Source organism: Phaseolus vulgaris, chromosome 3 (genome assembly GCF_000499845.2).
Source record: "Phaseolus vulgaris cultivar G19833 chromosome 3, P. vulgaris v2.0, whole genome shotgun sequence".
NCBI lineage: Eukaryota > Viridiplantae > Streptophyta > Magnoliopsida > Fabales > Fabaceae > Phaseolus > Phaseolus vulgaris.
This window is the reverse complement of record NC_023757.2, coordinates 16,781,275-16,799,315: the sequence shown is the minus strand read 5'-3', so window position 1 is coordinate 16,799,315 and position 18,041 is coordinate 16,781,275. Positions and strand designations below refer to the sequence as shown.

At 44.2% G+C, this 18,041-nt stretch overlaps 1 protein-coding gene across 1 annotated transcript; it reads right to left on the bottom strand.

Annotated features, from left to right (window-relative positions):
• Positions 1–2,007: 2,007 nt before the first annotated feature.
• LOC137839230 (uncharacterized) lies at positions 2,008–3,261 on the bottom strand. Its single transcript, XM_068648353.1, has one exon. The coding sequence runs from the start codon at positions 3,259–3,261 to the stop codon at positions 2,008–2,010; it is 1,254 nt and encodes a 417-aa protein (XP_068504454.1).
• Between the last annotated feature and the right edge of the window lie 14,780 nt (positions 3,262–18,041).

Sequence of the window (18,041 nt, the reverse complement as noted above, 5' to 3'; positions counted from 1 at the left end):
TGTCGCCCAAGTGGACGGGACCATTCAGAATAACCGAAGCGCTCGGAAACGGCGCTTACCGCCTAGAGACATTGGAAGGAGGGGCGATTCCCCGCACTTGGAACGCCACCCATCTCAAGTTTTATTACAGTTAAAACATTTTCAAGGGGGCACTCTTTTTCCCCGAAAAGGGTTTTTTAATGAGGCCACCTAATAAAAAGTTTTCGAAGTTTATCAAAGTTCCCAGAGTTATTTAAATGTACGCTTATCTTTTTAAGTTTTTGAAGAGAGCCCTTGTCGCCTCTACATAGTTTAGTGCAAATGTGAAAGTTAAAAAATTTTCAAGTCCTCATCGTCAGTTGGCGATCGGAGGCACAAGTTAAGTTCCAAGTCCTCATCGTTAGTTGGCGATCAAAGGCACAAGTTAAGTTTTAAACCCTCATCGCCACCTGGCAATCGGAGGTGAAAATTAAGTTTTAAGTCCTACTCGCCTAGAACGAGTACAGGCGAGAACAGAATAAAAAGTCCTACTCGCCTAGAACGAGTATAGGCGAGAACAGATTAAAGGTACTACTCGCCTAGAACGAGCGCAAGCGAGAACAGATCGAGTATAAGCGAGAGTTTAAAGCAAGATGACAGGTATGACCAGTATGAGTTAAAATCCGGGCGCCTAGTCCTTGAGCAGGGGTTAAGGGATTCCTTCGGGACGCCCCCTCCTCAAGTATGAATAGCTAGCCCCGGTACCAGAGAAAGTCCTCCTCACCCTCGAGTGAGTTCAGGCAAGATGAGATTAAAAAGTCCTCAGTGCATCCAGGGAAAAGGTAGCCCCTGGGCAAGTTGAGGCACCAGAGAAAGTCCTCCTCACCCTCGAGTGAGTTCAGGCAAGATGAGATTAAAAGTCCTTAGTGCATTCAGGGAAAAGGTAGCCCCTGGGCAAGTTGAGGAACCAGAGAAAATCCTCCTCGCCCTCGAGCGAAGTTGAGGTCAGTTAATAGTTATCAGTTAAATCCTCCTCGCCCTCGAGCGAAACTGAGGTCAGATATCAGATAAATCCTCCTCGCCCTCGAGCGAAGCCGAGGTCAGTTAAATAGTTATGAGATAAATTCTCCTCGCCTAGAGCGAGTGCAGGCCAGAACAGAATACAAGACCTCTTTGCTTAAGCAAATTTAGGCAAGTTCGAAAGTCCTCAGTACAGAATCAGGCCAACAAAGTTTTAGGCGATGACCTAGAAATACACATGTCACTTGGCAGATCAGGCAAGCGAGATTTCAGATGCTAAAAATGACTCCCGCCTACTGCTCAATAAGTAATTTCGTGTCAAATGTTATTGCTATAGACTAACCGTTTGTTCAAGATAAGTTGATTTCCAGGAAATTAAGCATCAGTTTGTGCTAAGTTAATTGGGTTGAGTAAAAACCAACCAAGTTATCAGGTGATCGCACAACGGATAAGTTATCAGGGTGGAAGAAGTCACAGGGTGGCTGAGGTAGGTTCGTAAAAGACACCTCACTACTCAGATCAAATTGTTTCAGATTAAAGGCTCAGGGAAGGCAGAGGGGGGTCTGTTAAAGGCAGCTCTCCTCCCAGAATGAGCAGAATTGATAGCTCAAGGTATGAGGCCGCTCCCCAGAGGACGCCTTAGCAGATAAAAAGGAAAATAGCATCCAAAGAAGCCCACGGCTTTGTGATTGAAGCTCGAAAGAAGAAGTACACGGCGAGAACTAAGTTAGTAGAGTTTGAGGGGATGACATAGAAGTGCGCATGTCACTTGGCAGATCAGGCGAGCTAGATTTCAGATACTAAGACTGACCCACGCCTATTGCCCATTGGCGCTAAGTCGATTTCTTTAAAGCAAAAGTCAGTCGGTTATATCATATCAGATGATTACGCGACAGATAAAGGCGAGGTCATGCGCGTATATTAAAGCAGTTTTGAATAAAGAGAAAGTCGTTGCAAATAGATTCGTTACACATAAACCAAGGGCGAATATATAAGTCTTTCAGGGTGTTTTAACGGCAAATGGGAATGTTAATCTGAGGGTACAATTTTGCCGTCTACCACTTCATGGCAAATCGAGAACTGAGAGAGGTCCAAGTCGGGATAAGCGCAAGGGAATTGCTCCAAGGCCGCGCCAAACCCGGAAGTCAGGACGTTTGCAGCACTAAGGTCGAGTTCTTCAATTTGTTTCTTCAGTTTTTCATTCTCCTCAAGCGCCTGGGCAAGCTTTGTTGCAGACTCGTTCAGCTCCTTATCTTTCTCGCTCAGTTCCTTGGCCTTTTGGTCTTTCTCGGCTTCGATCTTGCCCAATAGGTCCTCCCTCTCAATCGACTTGGATTCGAGCTCATTCACGTAGGCCTTTTTCGCCTCAAGTGCCTCCTCCATGACCGCTATTTGTTCCTGCTGAGGCACGAGCCTGCTTTCGAGTTCAGCGACCTCTAAGAGTTTATCGTTGAGCTTTTTGTGTAGCTCAGCGCCATTTTTGCGTTTGTTCCGCAGCTTGTCCTTTAGAGCATTCTCTAACCGCGAAAATTCCAATCCCTGCATCGTAAGGTCACGCTTAAGTTGTTGGACTTGGTCCTTCGCATCACCGGCTTCGGATTCATACTGATTTAAGGAGTCCTTTAGAGCCTCGCCCATCATCTTGTAAAGGCGCTTCTCTACACACTCAGTGGTCATAGCACTGAGGTAAGCGGCGTGGGCTTTCAAAACCTCCTCAACAGGGGCTGGAAGAGCAGAAATTGGGAGAGGGGTTGAGGGTTGGTTCTCGCCACCACCCTCATAGGAGTGAACGACCAAGGAAGCGTCGGGATGTGGCGGCGATACGTTTGGCTCCACTACAGGTTGGGGGGACGATTGGACATCCACAGCCTGGTTTGGAATGCCTCCGGCAACTGAAGTATTTGACGGCAGAGTATCCCCAGCGCTCTCAAAGGGTGTGGAGGCATTGGGGGGATTCTCCGCGTAATCTGGGCCAGCACTTTCGATTGTTGGCGGCTCGGTGGTGGTCGCCCTGTTCCTTTTACAGACAAGCCCATCTTCAGTACTCTCGTCCTCCCCATCGTTCGACACCACTGTGGGAATCTTCCTCTCGGCCCTCTTTGGTGGCAGTTTCTTTCTCACAGGGGCAGGAGGGGCGACGAGGGAAGGTGAGCCCATGGAAGGGAGCTCGCCCCGAGCAACGGCAGCTTCTGCGATAGAATTCGGGATAGTCTGAGAACCTGCTGCGAGATTATGACGCTTGGCTAAGGAGCGTAGCCTGGCCATCTGATCTTTTCCCAGCATGGTATCTGCACAAAGAGATCAATGTTTACAAATCAATCCAGTTTCAGGTAATCGGTAATACAGGGACCAAGCAGCCAAGAATAAACAGGGGACAGTGTAATGCAAATAAGTTTGATAAAGGGCAAAGTGGACTTGGCACAGGAAGAGAGATCCAAATAGAGTAGAAGGGCAGACCTATGTAAAAGACTAGTTGATCAACATAGAATTCGAACTTGATGATTGAGGTGGTGGACAAGGTGGTATTGGTGGAGGCAACTTCTTTCTAGAAGTTGCACAAGTCTCTGTCAAGCTCCCCCATCTTCTCTGGACTCCTAGCTTTCCGAAAATGATCCTTAGAATCTTTCTTTCCCTTGTTAACCCAGTACAAGGGGAACCCATCAAGAAGCGCAGGATCCCGATCATTGCAGCAAACATGGACAAACTTACCCTTCCAGTCCTTATAAGATTGCTGGAAGATTGAGAGGATGGACCTCCCAGCAATTCCATTGAGGCTTACCCACAGGCGATCCCCTGGGTTTTTAGCCTCGAACAGAAATAAGAACACATCTACGGAGGCTGGATGGCCTAGGTGGGCACAGACAATTTGGTATGCTCTGATGAACGCCCAGCCGTTGGGGTGCAGCTGGGCAGGGGCAATATCAAGCTCGGTTAGGAGCTCCCTCTCGAAACGAGTGAAAGGGAACCTGAGCCTAACCTTCTTGAATACAGTTGCATAGATGAAGCAGAAAGGGTGGTCGTCGTTGCCATCATTGTCAGTACAGACAGGTTCCCCAGGAGGACAAGGATGAATGGCAACCTTGTCGTCATGCTCCTTATGAAAGGTAAGATGGGTCTTATCTCTCAAACGGTGAATGGCGGCCTCAGTATTAATCGAGGAAGTCTCATTCAACAAGGCTGGAGGAGCCCATGGGTACAACAGTTTATAGTCAGGAATGGGGCGTACAGTGGCATTGGCTTGTGGGGAGGTTGATTGCAGTTGGTTAGGTTGAGAGGGCGCAGGCCTCTGAGCCCGGTTTGAAAGGACAGCGGGATCTCTAGGTGGGTTGCGAGATGTGGAGGGGTTTCCTGAAGAAGGTTGTTTACGTGACTTTGGAGGAGGGTTTCGAGAGAGGGCAGGGTTGTTTGGTGTGGCCCCCGCACGAGCTATCGAGAAACTGCAGGGAAGACGACAAGAAAATGAAAAAGGGAAAAATAGAGGGTTGATAAACAGAAGGACTCGATTGAAAGACGGAAAAGGAAAACAGCATGAACAAAGGAGGTCGCAAAGAGGAAAAGGAAAACCTAAAACGCAGGAAAATGCAAGACAGGAAACAAGCAGCCCACAACGTATGCTCCAAGCAGTTAATAGATGATGCAAGCCGATTCAAATGCGGTAAGCACTAGCGAGAGTAATAAAAAGGTCACCTTTTGATGATCGAAGGAGCGCGCGGAGAAACGATGATTGGGGAGTCAAAGCGTTCACCAGAGCGTATAGAAAGTTTGAAAGTGAAGAAGAAAGATAATGAAACAGTGTAGTGGCGCGAGAATTTTTAGAGTTTCGAATGTTACGAGAAGCGCAAACGACACAAGATAATGACCATCGATGAGTCCACGTGTCAGTTGATGGGGGGGTTGGTAAAGTGTCAAATCAGTTACCAGTATGGGCATTAGCGCGCGAAGCCACGTAGATCGCCGGGGTTTAACTTATCCTCCTCGCCAGAAGAATTGCAGCTTGCATATCAGTCGAGTCATCAAAGGCGATGACATAATCAAGAACTGCGTATGATCGTCGGTCGTGTAGGGGGCGGTCTGCCATGTGTGCGATCGCCGCCAGATAAAAGACCAGGCGATCTGACGTCGCTACAAGCAGCACATCGCCAACTATCCCAATAAGCTCGGGATAAGCTCGGGGCGAAAACGCCAAAGGTTCAAGTGAGAAAGCTCAAACGAGCAGGCATCCCTCACAAAAACGAAGGTCGGGCAGGGCCATGAGTAAGATATTTAAGAAATAAGGAAACAAGCAAATGCTATCTAAGGAATTCACACCGAGCATAACGAAGGGGATATCGGGAGTAACGCGCGCGGCATGGCAAAGAACTTTAGCATGCAAGTATAAGTCGAACAACATTCAACGTAATGAAAAATGTAAAGTCAACGTTAAGGTTACAGACGGAGTTTATAACAGGTGCAAGATGAAAATATAGTCCTACACACATCCTAATGTCTGCACAGGAAGCAAGAACATATCACTCATCAGTGGCCCCCAGAGTTTGAGCAATACGACGAAGAAGCCCTGTCTCCGAACCTCAAAGCCTGAGTCAGCAACGCTCTCTGATGATTGTTTATCTTCGAACCTACGTAAAAAAAAATGGAGTAAAATACAGTAAGAGACAGACGTGAAACAAGGCATTTCCGAGCAAAATCGTACAAAAATCCAGCAAGAACAGAAAGAAGGAGAGTCATAAGGAAAGCCTCACACACATATGTACTTCCCCAAGAGCTCGGCATTATACTCTAAACTTATCAAGGCAGCCGCGTCGAGACCTCCAGCACCCGCCAGGATCTTGCAAGCCTCCTGATCCCTTGGGGATAGCTTCTTGAGAGGCTTAGCTTTCAAGGCTCGAGCGTCCTTTGTCCACTACAAAGGAAAACCGTCTAGAGCAGAAGGCACAAGGCTGGAACAACACACCTTGAAGAATCTACCTTTCCACTCTCTGAAGGTTTGTTGGAAAGGGGTCAAAAGAATCCTGCCAGGAATGTTGCTAAGAGTTACCCATAGATTGTTTCTCTGCCTCTTCACCTCGAAGAAGTGAAGGAAAATATCTACGGAGGGTGCCCATCCAAGAAAGCCAAACAGGATGTCAAAGGCCTTCACGAAGGCTCAACTGTTAGGATACAGTTGGGCTGGGGCGGTGTTCATCTCCGTTAACAGCTCCCTCTCGAACCTGGAAAAGGGAAGGCGTACGCCGACGCACTTAAAGACTACTTGGTAAAAATAGAAAAAGGGGACCCCATTATTGGATCGTTCATCCCCGCACACCGACTCCCCTATGGAACAAGGGAGCACGACGATGTCATCATCGTGCCTCTTTGCGAAGGCACGACGATTATAGGAACACGCTTCCCCCACGTGTTCCCTCAGGGCCCTAGTAGAAAGTAAGCAAGAATACTCGTCAAGGAGTTCACTCGAAGCCCAAGGGTAAAGATCTTTATGAGCCGCTCTGGAAGAAGCAAGGTTGGCAGGCATTTTAGAACGTGCTATCGGTGAAGGAGCTAAAGACCAAAGAGGAAGGGCTCAGCAGTAGAGTAGGGGAAGAAGAAGGCAAAGAAAGAACACAGGGGAAGTTCTTGAGAAAAAGATGAATAGTGCAAGAAAGATACAAAAGAGGTAAAGACAGTGAGTTAAGGTACAGGGTTTCCAAAGATCCGAGCGCTACAATTAAAGCAAACGTCCTACGACTGGGCCACGTGTCACGAAGTTAAGGTGCGAACTGAAGTGTCACTTTTCTCGCTCAGAGAATATCACATCGTCAGAGTCCTTGAGGGTACGCTGCGCCGGCGACGCAGAGAATGTCACTTCAATCGGTCAGGAGGCGACACATCATCAGAATGCCGCGGGGGCAGTAGGGCGAGGCCTTAGTCTTTTTGCTGAAAACAAGTTATCAGCTCAAGACTGGGGGGCTTGTGTACCGACCAGGTCATCAGGTGTGATGACGTCGACAAAAGAAAAGTAGTTGGTCCAGAAGTCAACGTAATCGGTCATCGCCAAGATGAGTCATCGCCAGGAGAAGGACATCGCCCGAAGAATCAACCCGCGTGACAGAAGCATTTCGCAGAGAAGAGGGCCCACACGATGGAATAACCCTAAGTTGGGTGGCGGCGCTGTGGGACCCTCTGCACAGAGTAAAAGATCAAGTCAAAGGGGGCACGTGACAATGCCCACGTGCTCATTAAAGACCTCCAAGGAAGGCTGCATGCATGACACGTGATTAATTAGGGCACTCAAATAGTATGATGGCGCGAGAAATACAGTACCTAAGTTAGAGCCCAAGTGGCCGCAAGGTGATTCATTGCACTCTAGATAAGGGAAGCCCATGGGCCAGATACGCTAAGATCCTAAGGATAGCGGCGCAAGGACCTTCTCCAAGGAACCCTAGATAATAGCAGCAACACAAAGGTAAACTCTAGTTTTCACCTATATAAAGGGCACGAAGAACCCTAGTAAGGTACGTTTTTCATAGTTTACAAGCTTTAATCTAGTTCTCATAAAGTTACTCAGAACATTAGACCCTAGTTGTTCTTGACGGCACACCCAGCTGCGAGCACAAGGCAATTAGGGCAACACAGTTTTAGCCACACAGTTTCAGTCATTGAGATTATCATACAGTTTCAGTCACTTTGGTGTTTCTCGCTAGCTGACTTGATCGTCGGAGTGCAAACGGCCGCGAGGGCGCCCCTTTGTTCACTTCTTTCAGGTACTCACAAACGGAGCAGGACGAAGGTGCCCTAGCTCGCGAGGACAAGCCACGCGCAAAGACGATCCCGGTCAACCGGCAGGAACACTTGTGATACTCTTCAAGGGTATTCCACATTTCTTTGGCAGAACTACATTTTGAAACCTTGAGCAATTCATTAGAATCAAGTGCAGATACAATGATGTTCATAGCTACACAATCAAGATGTTCTCTTTCAGAAGAAACATTTTTAGATATAGGCATGAGATAGCTATTTGTAATAACATTCCAGATTTTTCTATCTATAGATTCAACAAAGAATTTCATTCTAACCTTCCATAATTGATAATTCAGTCTACAAAATAGAGTTGGCCTGTTAATTGAGGTACCCTCCCCAAAAGGTAGTTTTTCAGCCATAGAAAAGATTTAGGATCGAAAACTTGAATAACTTTCAAGAACTTAGCTCTTGATGCCAATTGTTAGAATATATGGCCTTAAACGAGAGGGGGGTGAATTGTTTAAGAGGGATTTTCGCACACTTTAAAGGTATAATGAAAATCAATGCTGAATTACAGAGAAAAGAATCAAGGAAACAAATACCCAAAACTGTTTTAAGATGATATCAGAAAAACAATCGGTTGTTTTGTCGAAACAGTCGGTTGTTTTTATCAACTGTTAATAAAAACAACTTAAAACAGATATAAGAGAGATCAGGAAAAGAGAAAATCACACAAACAGATTTATACTGGTTCACTCTTACACCAAGAGCTACATCCAGTCCCCAGAAACCACTAGGTAATCCACTATGCAATCAAAACCAGATTACACACAGCACACACCAAAGTAGTGACCTTGAACCCCTCAAGAAACACACTACCTTTGGCAAACCACACCAAGAATGTTGATCTTGAACACCTCAAGAACACACAATACTCCTTGGCAACACAACTACAGAAATACATTAATCAATGAAGAAGGGAATAGAATACACCTGGGTATTACAAAGCTTAAAGTTCAGAATTACAACCCAATCCTATTCCACACACTTAAGAATGATCCAAAGCTTTTTCAAATCTTGGAAAAACTATTTTGATAAACTCTTTCTCTTTCTTCAAGATTAGGAGCGTAAAACCACCTTTATATGGACTAACCAAGTGGTCAAAATCATTTAATAAAGGAGCCAAGTTAGTTAGGATCATTTAAAACATATTAAAACCGCTTAACAAAATTTTGTTAAGGTTTTCGGGAAAACAATCGATTGTTTTGTCGAAACAATCGATTGATTTGGTTTGACAGCAAAGTCAACCAAGTCAAACAACTTTCAACCTTTTTCAAAAACTACTAAGGTTTCAAACAACCTGTTGATATTTTGACAACTTTTTAGAAAACACATCTTTTCAAAAGGTTAAAGATTCAAATGAACTTGGATCATCTTAAGGAGTGAATTAACAAGTTTCAAACAACTAGACAACACACACACACCCAGCAGCAAGGTCTTCAAGCTTTCCTCTTGGATTTGGAGACATCAAAGCATCTTGTTCAACACAAATCTTCATGGAAGGATACAAACAACATTTCTACACAAATTTCTCCTTCCAATTGTTCAAATGAAACCACTTCTCACCACAAAGTTTCTAAACACACTCCTTCTACTTCTACCCCTAAGTCACCTACCAAAACTTCAAGCACAAAATGTTTTAAATGTTTAAGTTTTGGACACATAGCTGCCAAATGTCCAAATAAGAGCACCATAATGTTACAAAAGGTAAATCAAGACCACAATCAATTAAAAACCAAAAGTGCCAATGAAAGAGAAAAAGAAGGACAAGATACAAAGGGTCTCATCCTTTCACCTCAACGATGTTTTTCTTCCTTTTCTTTTTCATTATCAAATAATTCTAAATACTTGACATCTTTGATAAAGAAGTTTAGGGATGATCTTCAAAGACCTCCCAAAGGTTCTACCCTTCTAAGAGGATTTTCACAAGTACATCATCTCTTCCCTAAACATTCTCTACAAACATGCCCTGTATCTAGAATTCACCCATGTGAACTCCCCAAGCTTCATGAACATAAGTTTGTTTCACATCCTAAACTTCGAAATATTTTTTGTGTACAAACTCAATATGTTATTTGCAAGCGTTCTAAATTCGAGCTTGAATTCTCTCCAACCTGGGGGGCATGATACGACCCAAATCCATAAGAAGCTGACCAAGGATGCCAACTATGAAGGGTCATCTCAACAATCAAGGAAAGACCTCATCAGTAGGACAAATGGATAAAGACCGGAGCACCTAAAGTTCTTCCTACTAATCTTCTTAAATATTTAGAAAAATGTTGTAAATAAGTTGGGCTCACATGAGGGGTCCAAATAGTATAATAAGCAAGAGTAGGTTTAAATAGCCTAATGAGGAGGTGAAGACATAAGAATGGGCCATAAGAAGTCCATTAGGCTAGAAAGGAAAACCTAGATTCTAGAATGTGTAGGATGGTGCGGTTTTGACCAAAGTCAAGACCTAAAATCGCACCACTTTGGCTTTTACCCTTCTACCCTCTTTTCTTCTTTTCCAAGGCTCCTAAATCTACAAATAGGGAGGCATACCTCATGTATCCATATGTTGAATGAAGAGTAAAGTTACTATACAAAAATTGTGTTAGAGTTTGTGAGCATTGTCTCTCTAAACATTTGTCTTATCTTGTGAGAAATTGAAAGCTCTCAAGTGGCGGCATTCACACTTATCTTGGAACAAATCACCAACCCAAGTGGCGTGTTCATCATCTCAAATTCCATCTCCTAAGTTTCCTTTCACTCATCTTTTCCATTACATTTCCATTTCAATTCCAAAATATTTCTTGTTCTTTCTTTAGCTTCCTTGTTTTCAATTCAGTCCATATTCTTGCTGACCTTGTGTTTGCTTAAATTCTGCACACCTAATTTTGGCATTCATCTTCACATTTAATTGTGTTTTTCCTTTGGCCTTATGGAAATAAACCTTCACATCTACTTCACACTTGTTAAGTTAATGTCCAGTGAGAATATTTCTTAGGCTTTTCACTCTTAATTGCTTAACAATCTCAATCTTAAATCGAAAGTGTCACCTAAATGAATCAATCCAAAATGAATCAATCAACTCACATCACCATTCGTCTAAAGATGCTTCATAGAGGCAAACACTTGTTTGATACTGAGCACCATGCATAGCGTGCATAATTGCTGACTTGCAAACTGGGTACCATTATCGGATACCAGGTGGCTTGGGATCCCAGACAATGTTTCTCCACACAAAGTGGTACACCTTGTGGGCAGTTATCTACGCAACTGGTTCAGCTCCTATCCACTTGGTGAAGTACTCAATAGCTACAACGAGGTACTTCATCTAATGAATTGCTAGAGGGAAAGGACCTATGATGTCTATTCCCCAAGTATAGAAAGGTCAAGGGCTGTGTATTGACCGCAACTCCTCAGGGGGTGCATGATGCCAATAAGCATGCTTCTGACACTGTTCGCATTGATGTGCATATCTCATACAATCCTCCTTCATAGTTGGCCAATAATACCCAGCTCGAACTGCCTTCAGCGATAAAGCTCTTCCTCCCACGTGGCTTCCACAAATGCCTTCATGGAGCTCTGCCATGATGTGGGTACAGTGATCCCCACTCACACAAGTGATGGGTATAATATGGTTTTGATTGCATCATGGTTGACCTCTACTATTCCCTCCGCAACAGTCCTGGGCGACTTCAAGGTCTCCTGAATGATTGACCTTTGTCGACTTCCCTTCCCCGAACTCGCTAGCTTGGACAATAGGTCAGTCCGAGCATTCTGCTCTCTCGGGAGATGCACCAGCTCGAACGTGGAAAAAGCTTCTTTTAAAAACGCATTATACCTGAGGTACGAGGCCAACTGTGGGTCTTTGGCCTGGTAGTCACCTGTGACCTGCTCGATAACCAGCAACGAATCACTCTTTACCAACAAGCTTTGAGCACCCAACTCCTTGGCCAACAACATTCCAACTATCAGGGCTTCATACGCAGCCTGATTGTTGTTGGCCTTGAATGCAAATCTTAGGGCCTGCTCGATCAACAATCCACCAGGTCCCTCTAGAATGACCTCAACACCGCTACCTTGCTGGTTAGACGATCCATCCATCGAAAGGACCCACTAGAAGTCATTACCATCTGCCTGGGGAGCCTAAGATGATAGTTCTGCCATGAAATCAGCATATACCTAGCATTTAATAGGCCCCTGGGTTCGTACTGCATGTCAAACTCAGACAACTCAACTGCCCAACGCACCATTCAACCTGCCATGTTGGGTTTTTGGAGGACCTTGCGGATAGGCAAATCTGTCATCACTATTACAGTGAAACTCTAGAAATAATGGCAGAGTCGCCGAGCTGCAAATACCATTGTCAATGTTGCCTTTTCAATAGCTTGATACCATACCTCCGACCCTACAACACCTTGCTCACGAAGTAAATAGGCCTTTGAACCTTATCCTGCTCTTACACAATGACCGAGCTGGTTGCCCGATCGGTGACTGCGAAATAAAGACGAAGGGGAGTACCTTGCAGCGGCTTATAAAGGACAGGCGGGCTGGCCAGGTACTCCTTCAACTTGACGAATGCGTCTTCACACTCATGAGTCCATATGAAACGGTTGTTCTTTTTTAGGTATTGAAAATAAGGGTACCCCTTAGCTTCTCTATTTGATAAGAACTGGACAAGGCGGTCATACGCCCAGTCAGCTACTGTACTTCCTTCACACTGACAGGGCTCTTCATCCTTATGATTGTTGCACACTTGTCCGGGTCCACTTTTATGCCCCGTTCAATGAGCAGAAATCCAAGGAACTTCCCTGCTTCCACCCCAAACACACACTTCTCGGGGTTCAGCTTTAAATTTACTTGGCTATTGTTCTGAGCAGCTCTTCCAAATTAGCAACGTGCTAATCCTTTTCTTTTGAGGTGACGACCATGTCATCCACATACGTCTGTACATTTCACCAAATCATTGGAGCGAGGATCCTATCCATCAACCTTTGATAGGTGGCACCAACATTCTTGAGGCCGAAAGGCATGACCTTGTAGCAGTAGCTAGAGAGCTCGATCATGAAGGTAGTCTTGCTCTCATCTCGGGGGTGCATGCGGATCTGGTTGTACCCCGAGAATGTGTCTAGGAAACTCAACAATCAACAACCTGAAGTGTTGTCCACCAAGGAGTCTATGCTAGGCAGCGAATAAGAATCCTTGGGACAGACCTTATTCAGGTTTGTAAAGTCGACGCACATCCTCCACTTCCCATTGGCCTTTTGTACCAATACCACGTTTGCTAACCACTCAGGGTATTGAATCTCCCTTATGTGGCCAGCCTTCAAGAGCTTTTGCGTCTCTTCCCTGATGATCTGACGCCTCTCCTCATTAAACTTCCTCATTTTCCGCATTATCGGTTTGACCTTCTCATCCATAGTAAGTCTTTGGCACAAGAAATCTAGGTTTATCCCAGGCATATCTGCGAACGACCAAGCAAAAGCATTCATATGCCTCGATATTACTTCAGTTATCTTGTCTTGTAACTCTCGACCTAGTGACGTGCCAAGTTTGAACTTCTTACCTTCAATTTCTTTTTCCTAAACCTCGCCAGCAGGTCCAAGTCACATCTTGTTGGCGACTTCAGTTTTTGTGATCACCTCTGTCTCTCACGCCTGAGCAGTGATCGAACACACTCCACTCCTTCTCTTCACGCTATTCTCGTAGCACTTCCTTTTCGCCTTCTGGTCAGACTTGATGACGATCACCCCTTCATCAAGGGAGGTTAACCTCATCTTCATATGCCTCAAGGCCACCGCGCCTAACATGTTCAAGGAGGGCCTTCCTAAAACAAAATTATAGGCCGAGACAACATTAACTACTAAATACCTGATCTTGATTGTGCGAGATGAGGCACCATCTGAGAACGTCGTCCTTAGCTCCACATGCCCCCGCACCTCCACCTGATCTCCGACAAAACCAAACCATCATAGGGTCTTAACTGATCAGGTGACAATTGCAAGTTATTAAACGTTACCCAGAACATCACATCAGCTGCGCTCCCATGATCGATGAGAACTCAGTGTACCCTTCTTCCCACGGTGACCATGGATATCACTACTAGATCACCCTCATGTGGGACCACGTCTCCCAAGTCCACACTTGTAGAGCAGAGGTCGGGATCTGCCGGCAGGTCAGACCTCCTCGCCTTTACTACCATCACCTCTCTCGTGTACTTCTTACGCTTGGAGACAGAGCATCCTCCTCCCGAGAATCCTCCCGAGATGGTGTTCAGCTCGCCATGGACTAGTACCTCATGCCCTTGGTCCGCTAAAGCACTCTCTTCCTTCGACCCCTCCTGGCTCCCTTCCAAATATTCCTTCAAGAATCCATATCCTTTACCAGGCCTGCTAACTGATAGCCCATAGTTATACAATGTTCCACGTCATGCCCAAACACCTTGTGGAACTCACACAAGGTCTCCTTTCGTGGCCCCAAGTTCCTGTCAGATTTTAGGGGGAATCTCAACTTATTCGCCATCCTTGATATGCTCAACAGTTCCTTGTAAGTCATCTAGAACCTTGGTTGAAATGGCATGTCTTCCTTTGTCTTCGTCCTGGGCTGGTTCTTCCTAGCTATGTAGGGTGCTCGCCTTGCGTCTGACCTCTTCTCGGCCGCAACTTCGTGGATCCTCAAAGGTTGAGCTCGGCTACCTTCTTGGGGCTTGGCTTACCCTAGGTATGTGCTGTCGCGCTTCACAAATACTGCTTCTTCTGCCCCAATGTGAGCGATAGCTCGATGTCGTATCTCCTCAAACGTTCTTACTGGATTTCTGATCAGTGAGTCATTGAAGGGTCCTGCCATAATCCCCTACCCAAAGGCGTGGACCATCAAGGCCTCGTCCTGAGTCTGGAGCTTCACTGTGAATGCCCTAAACCTATTCAAAAAATTCTTCAAACACTCACCTTGTTTTTGCTTTACGCCAAAAAGATCGAAGGAGACCGGTTGTCGGGCATGGTTAACAATGCATTGTTCCCTTAACAGCTCAAAATAATGGTTGAAAGAGATTATGTGGCCATCAGGAAGGCCGCTAAACCACTGCAACGTTGTGCCTGTGAATGTACCCATGAACATCTTGCAATGTATGGCGTTTGTTCCTCCCGAGATGATCATCTGGGCGTTGAACGTTGTAAGATAGTTCTTGTGGTCTTCTACGCCCGTAAAAACAATCTTGGGCATTATGTAGTTAGTTGGTATGATAGCGTCCATAATATTGGGACGAGCTCTTAGCTGAGAAATTGGGCCTCGCTCCCTTATAGAGCGTTCACCAAGTTGTTGTAAGTTCTTGTGTAGTTCCTCGTTCGCCTTGCGCAACTCTTCACTGCTTGTTCATGAAACGTCTATCTCTGCCATTAACTAATCTAGCATGAGAAACTGCTCAGCTCGAGCCTCTGCTATGAGTTTTTCCTGCTCAACTCTAGCGATTGCCATCGCTTCTGCCACTACATCTGCTGTCAGCTTTTCCTACTCAGCTCTGGCCTCTCGCTGGTACTGCTCATTGGCTTCCTAGAGAGCCTTCACGGTTTCCATGAGTTGTTGTAGAGTAGGGGCGTCGTTCCCCTCAGATCTAGTGGACCTTGCCATATGTTCCTCATCACGTTTGAAAACTCAGGCACAACTGTGGATGACATCAGGTTTTACTGGGTCCCACGGTAGGCGTCAAATGTTCTTGTCGGTTGACTCTGGTAACAAGCTCTAGCTCCACCTGTCTCTTTATAAATATGTCCTATCTCTTGTAGTTCTGGAACATAGCTCCGTTGAAATAGAGGGGACCCTACCTGTTGATTGCACTCCGACGATCAAGTCAGTAAAGGGCTTACTAGAATTTAAGAAGTATTCAGTTTCAGTCTTAGAAAAAACGTACCTTAGCCTGGGGTCTCGAGCCCCTTTTATAACTTACCTCTTATAACAGCTTTCTCTCCCGAGAATCTCATCTCAACGAAAAGCATACTCAAAAGGAAAAACACATTATGTTCAGGGGCACCTTCTCTCAGGGTGCTACAACATAACGTCTATCTCTGCCATTAACATGAGATAAATATTTTCTTTTAGAGATAAAAGTTAGGTTATATTCTATAAAATGAAAAGGAGGTCTTTAAAAAAAAACAAATACAAATTTTATATTTCATTTATTGTCACTCATTTTCAAATAAAATAAATGAGAATTCCAATAATTTAATTTTTCAATAATTTTTAAAAAAAAATTAAAAATCCAAGAAAGATTATTATATTTTATTTTTTATGTAAAATATTAGATGAAAGATAAAAAATAATGAAGTATAAAATTAATTAGAAAGATAAAGACCGTATTAGAAAGTTACCTAATCTTTCTATGAAATTTAAAATATTGATTGATTTCCATGTTACTATATCAAAACCTTAAGTATCATATAAATTAATATAAATTAATAATATATAGAAATATTTTGTATTTATATTTAAATATAAAGTATTTAGAATTAATTTTTTCAGGATAATAACATTCAATTTTTGTGTGCAATGTTTTATTAAAATATATTTAATATTATCTAGACTTACTTATAAGTCATTTTTATAGTTATATAATTTTAGTAAACTAATTAATAAATGATAATCTTTTAATAATTAAGTTCAAAACTAATAAACTAGTAGGAAAATTTAAAATGACATTAAAAAATATAATTATATAAATAATATTTTGTATTTTAGAAAAATATATTATTGTTCTCGCCGGTTGACTCGCTTTGCTGGTTGACTCGAACGGCAGCCTTTGGCCCTTCTATCTTCGCCTGAGAATCGTACTTCCTTGATCAAAGAATCTCTCACCTGCAAGGACAAAGGGCGCCTTGACAGTCGTTTGCACTCCGACGCTCAAGTCAGTATAAGGGCAAAGAAACACTAAGTGTATAAAGTAGTTTCAGTCCTAGAAATTGTCTATCTTGCTAGGGTTCTTAGCACCCTTTATATAGGTTGAAACTAGGGTTTACCTTTGTTCCCTTACCCATATCTAGGGTTCCGTGGAGAATGTCCCTGCGCGGCTATTACATAATCTTAGCGTAATCTGCCACATGGAACTTCTCTTAACTGGAGTGCAACGACTAACAGAATGGCCGCCTGGGTACCAACTTGTGCACCAAGTCTCTAGGGCCATCTGGTTTGTGGGTGTCCTAAGTATTCACGTGCCATGCATGCAACTTCCTTCAGAAACCCTAACCCTAATGGGCCTTAGCGCCTCCAAGGATTATTTACTCGTGTCGCGCCTGAATGCGCTATACACACCATTTGCATGGATCCCTCATGACTTAGGCTTCCCTCATATCTGATGTTTTCAACTAATAACTGTGTAATTCTGGGACCCACCTTACATGGCCCAATATAATTGTTCATATCGTCGACGTCCGATCTCTCCCTCTTCTAGCGAGGTCGGATGTCGATCTCCAATGTCGAGGTCCATTATACCGATCTCCGAACACTAACCAACACCCTGATATGTGTATCTGGGGCCCACCTTACATGGCCCATCTTTACTATCAGGCACCAATGTGCGATGTCTGAGGTCAATCACTGGAATCGATGGCCGAGGACTGGTCGGTACACAAGCCCCCCAGTCTCGAGTTGTAACTTGTTTCAGCGAAGAGACTAAGTGGTCGCCCTAGGCAACCTACGTGGCACTGGTAACGGGATGTGAACAGTACACCGAAGTGACGTCTCACCATACTTTCTAAATTAACGTACATGTGGCAAGATCAACGGCTATCACTTGTTGGAGTTTGCGCTTCTTCGTATATTGTTCAAACCTTTAAACCCTTACGCTTTCTTCATTGTTTCATTACTTTCACTTAAGCAAAACATTTCCAAGCATTCCTCTCGTTGCTCTCTCTTCCTCTTTCAAAACTCAGAACTTCAAACCCCACTCGATCAAAGGTATGAACTTTACTTGTTTCTTGCTCTTACTTTATGACTCCACTGCTCATACATGCTATAACTGTTCTGGGACTGTTTATCTTTTCTGCACTTTACGTTTCCTCTGTTTTTGCTTTGTGTCTTTGTTTTTCTGGGTTTTCTAAGTCGCGATATCGTCTTCTTCTAAACCCTCATTTTTTTCCCTTCCTTCTCTTTTTAGCTTCCTTCTTGAGATGGCCATAACGAAAACAACACCGAACCTTCCACCCTCTGTTAACTACAAAGCCTTCTACCATTGGGCCCCCAATGACCTCTTAGCGGAAACCTCCAAATACACCTCCGACCAAGACGTCATAACGTACAAGGAGGGTGAAGCT

Coding starts and splice junctions, on each gene's coding strand:
- LOC137839230 (XM_068648353.1), bottom strand. CDS start 3,261: ATGCTGGGAAAAGATCAGATGGCCAGGCTACGCTCCTTAGCCAAGCGT.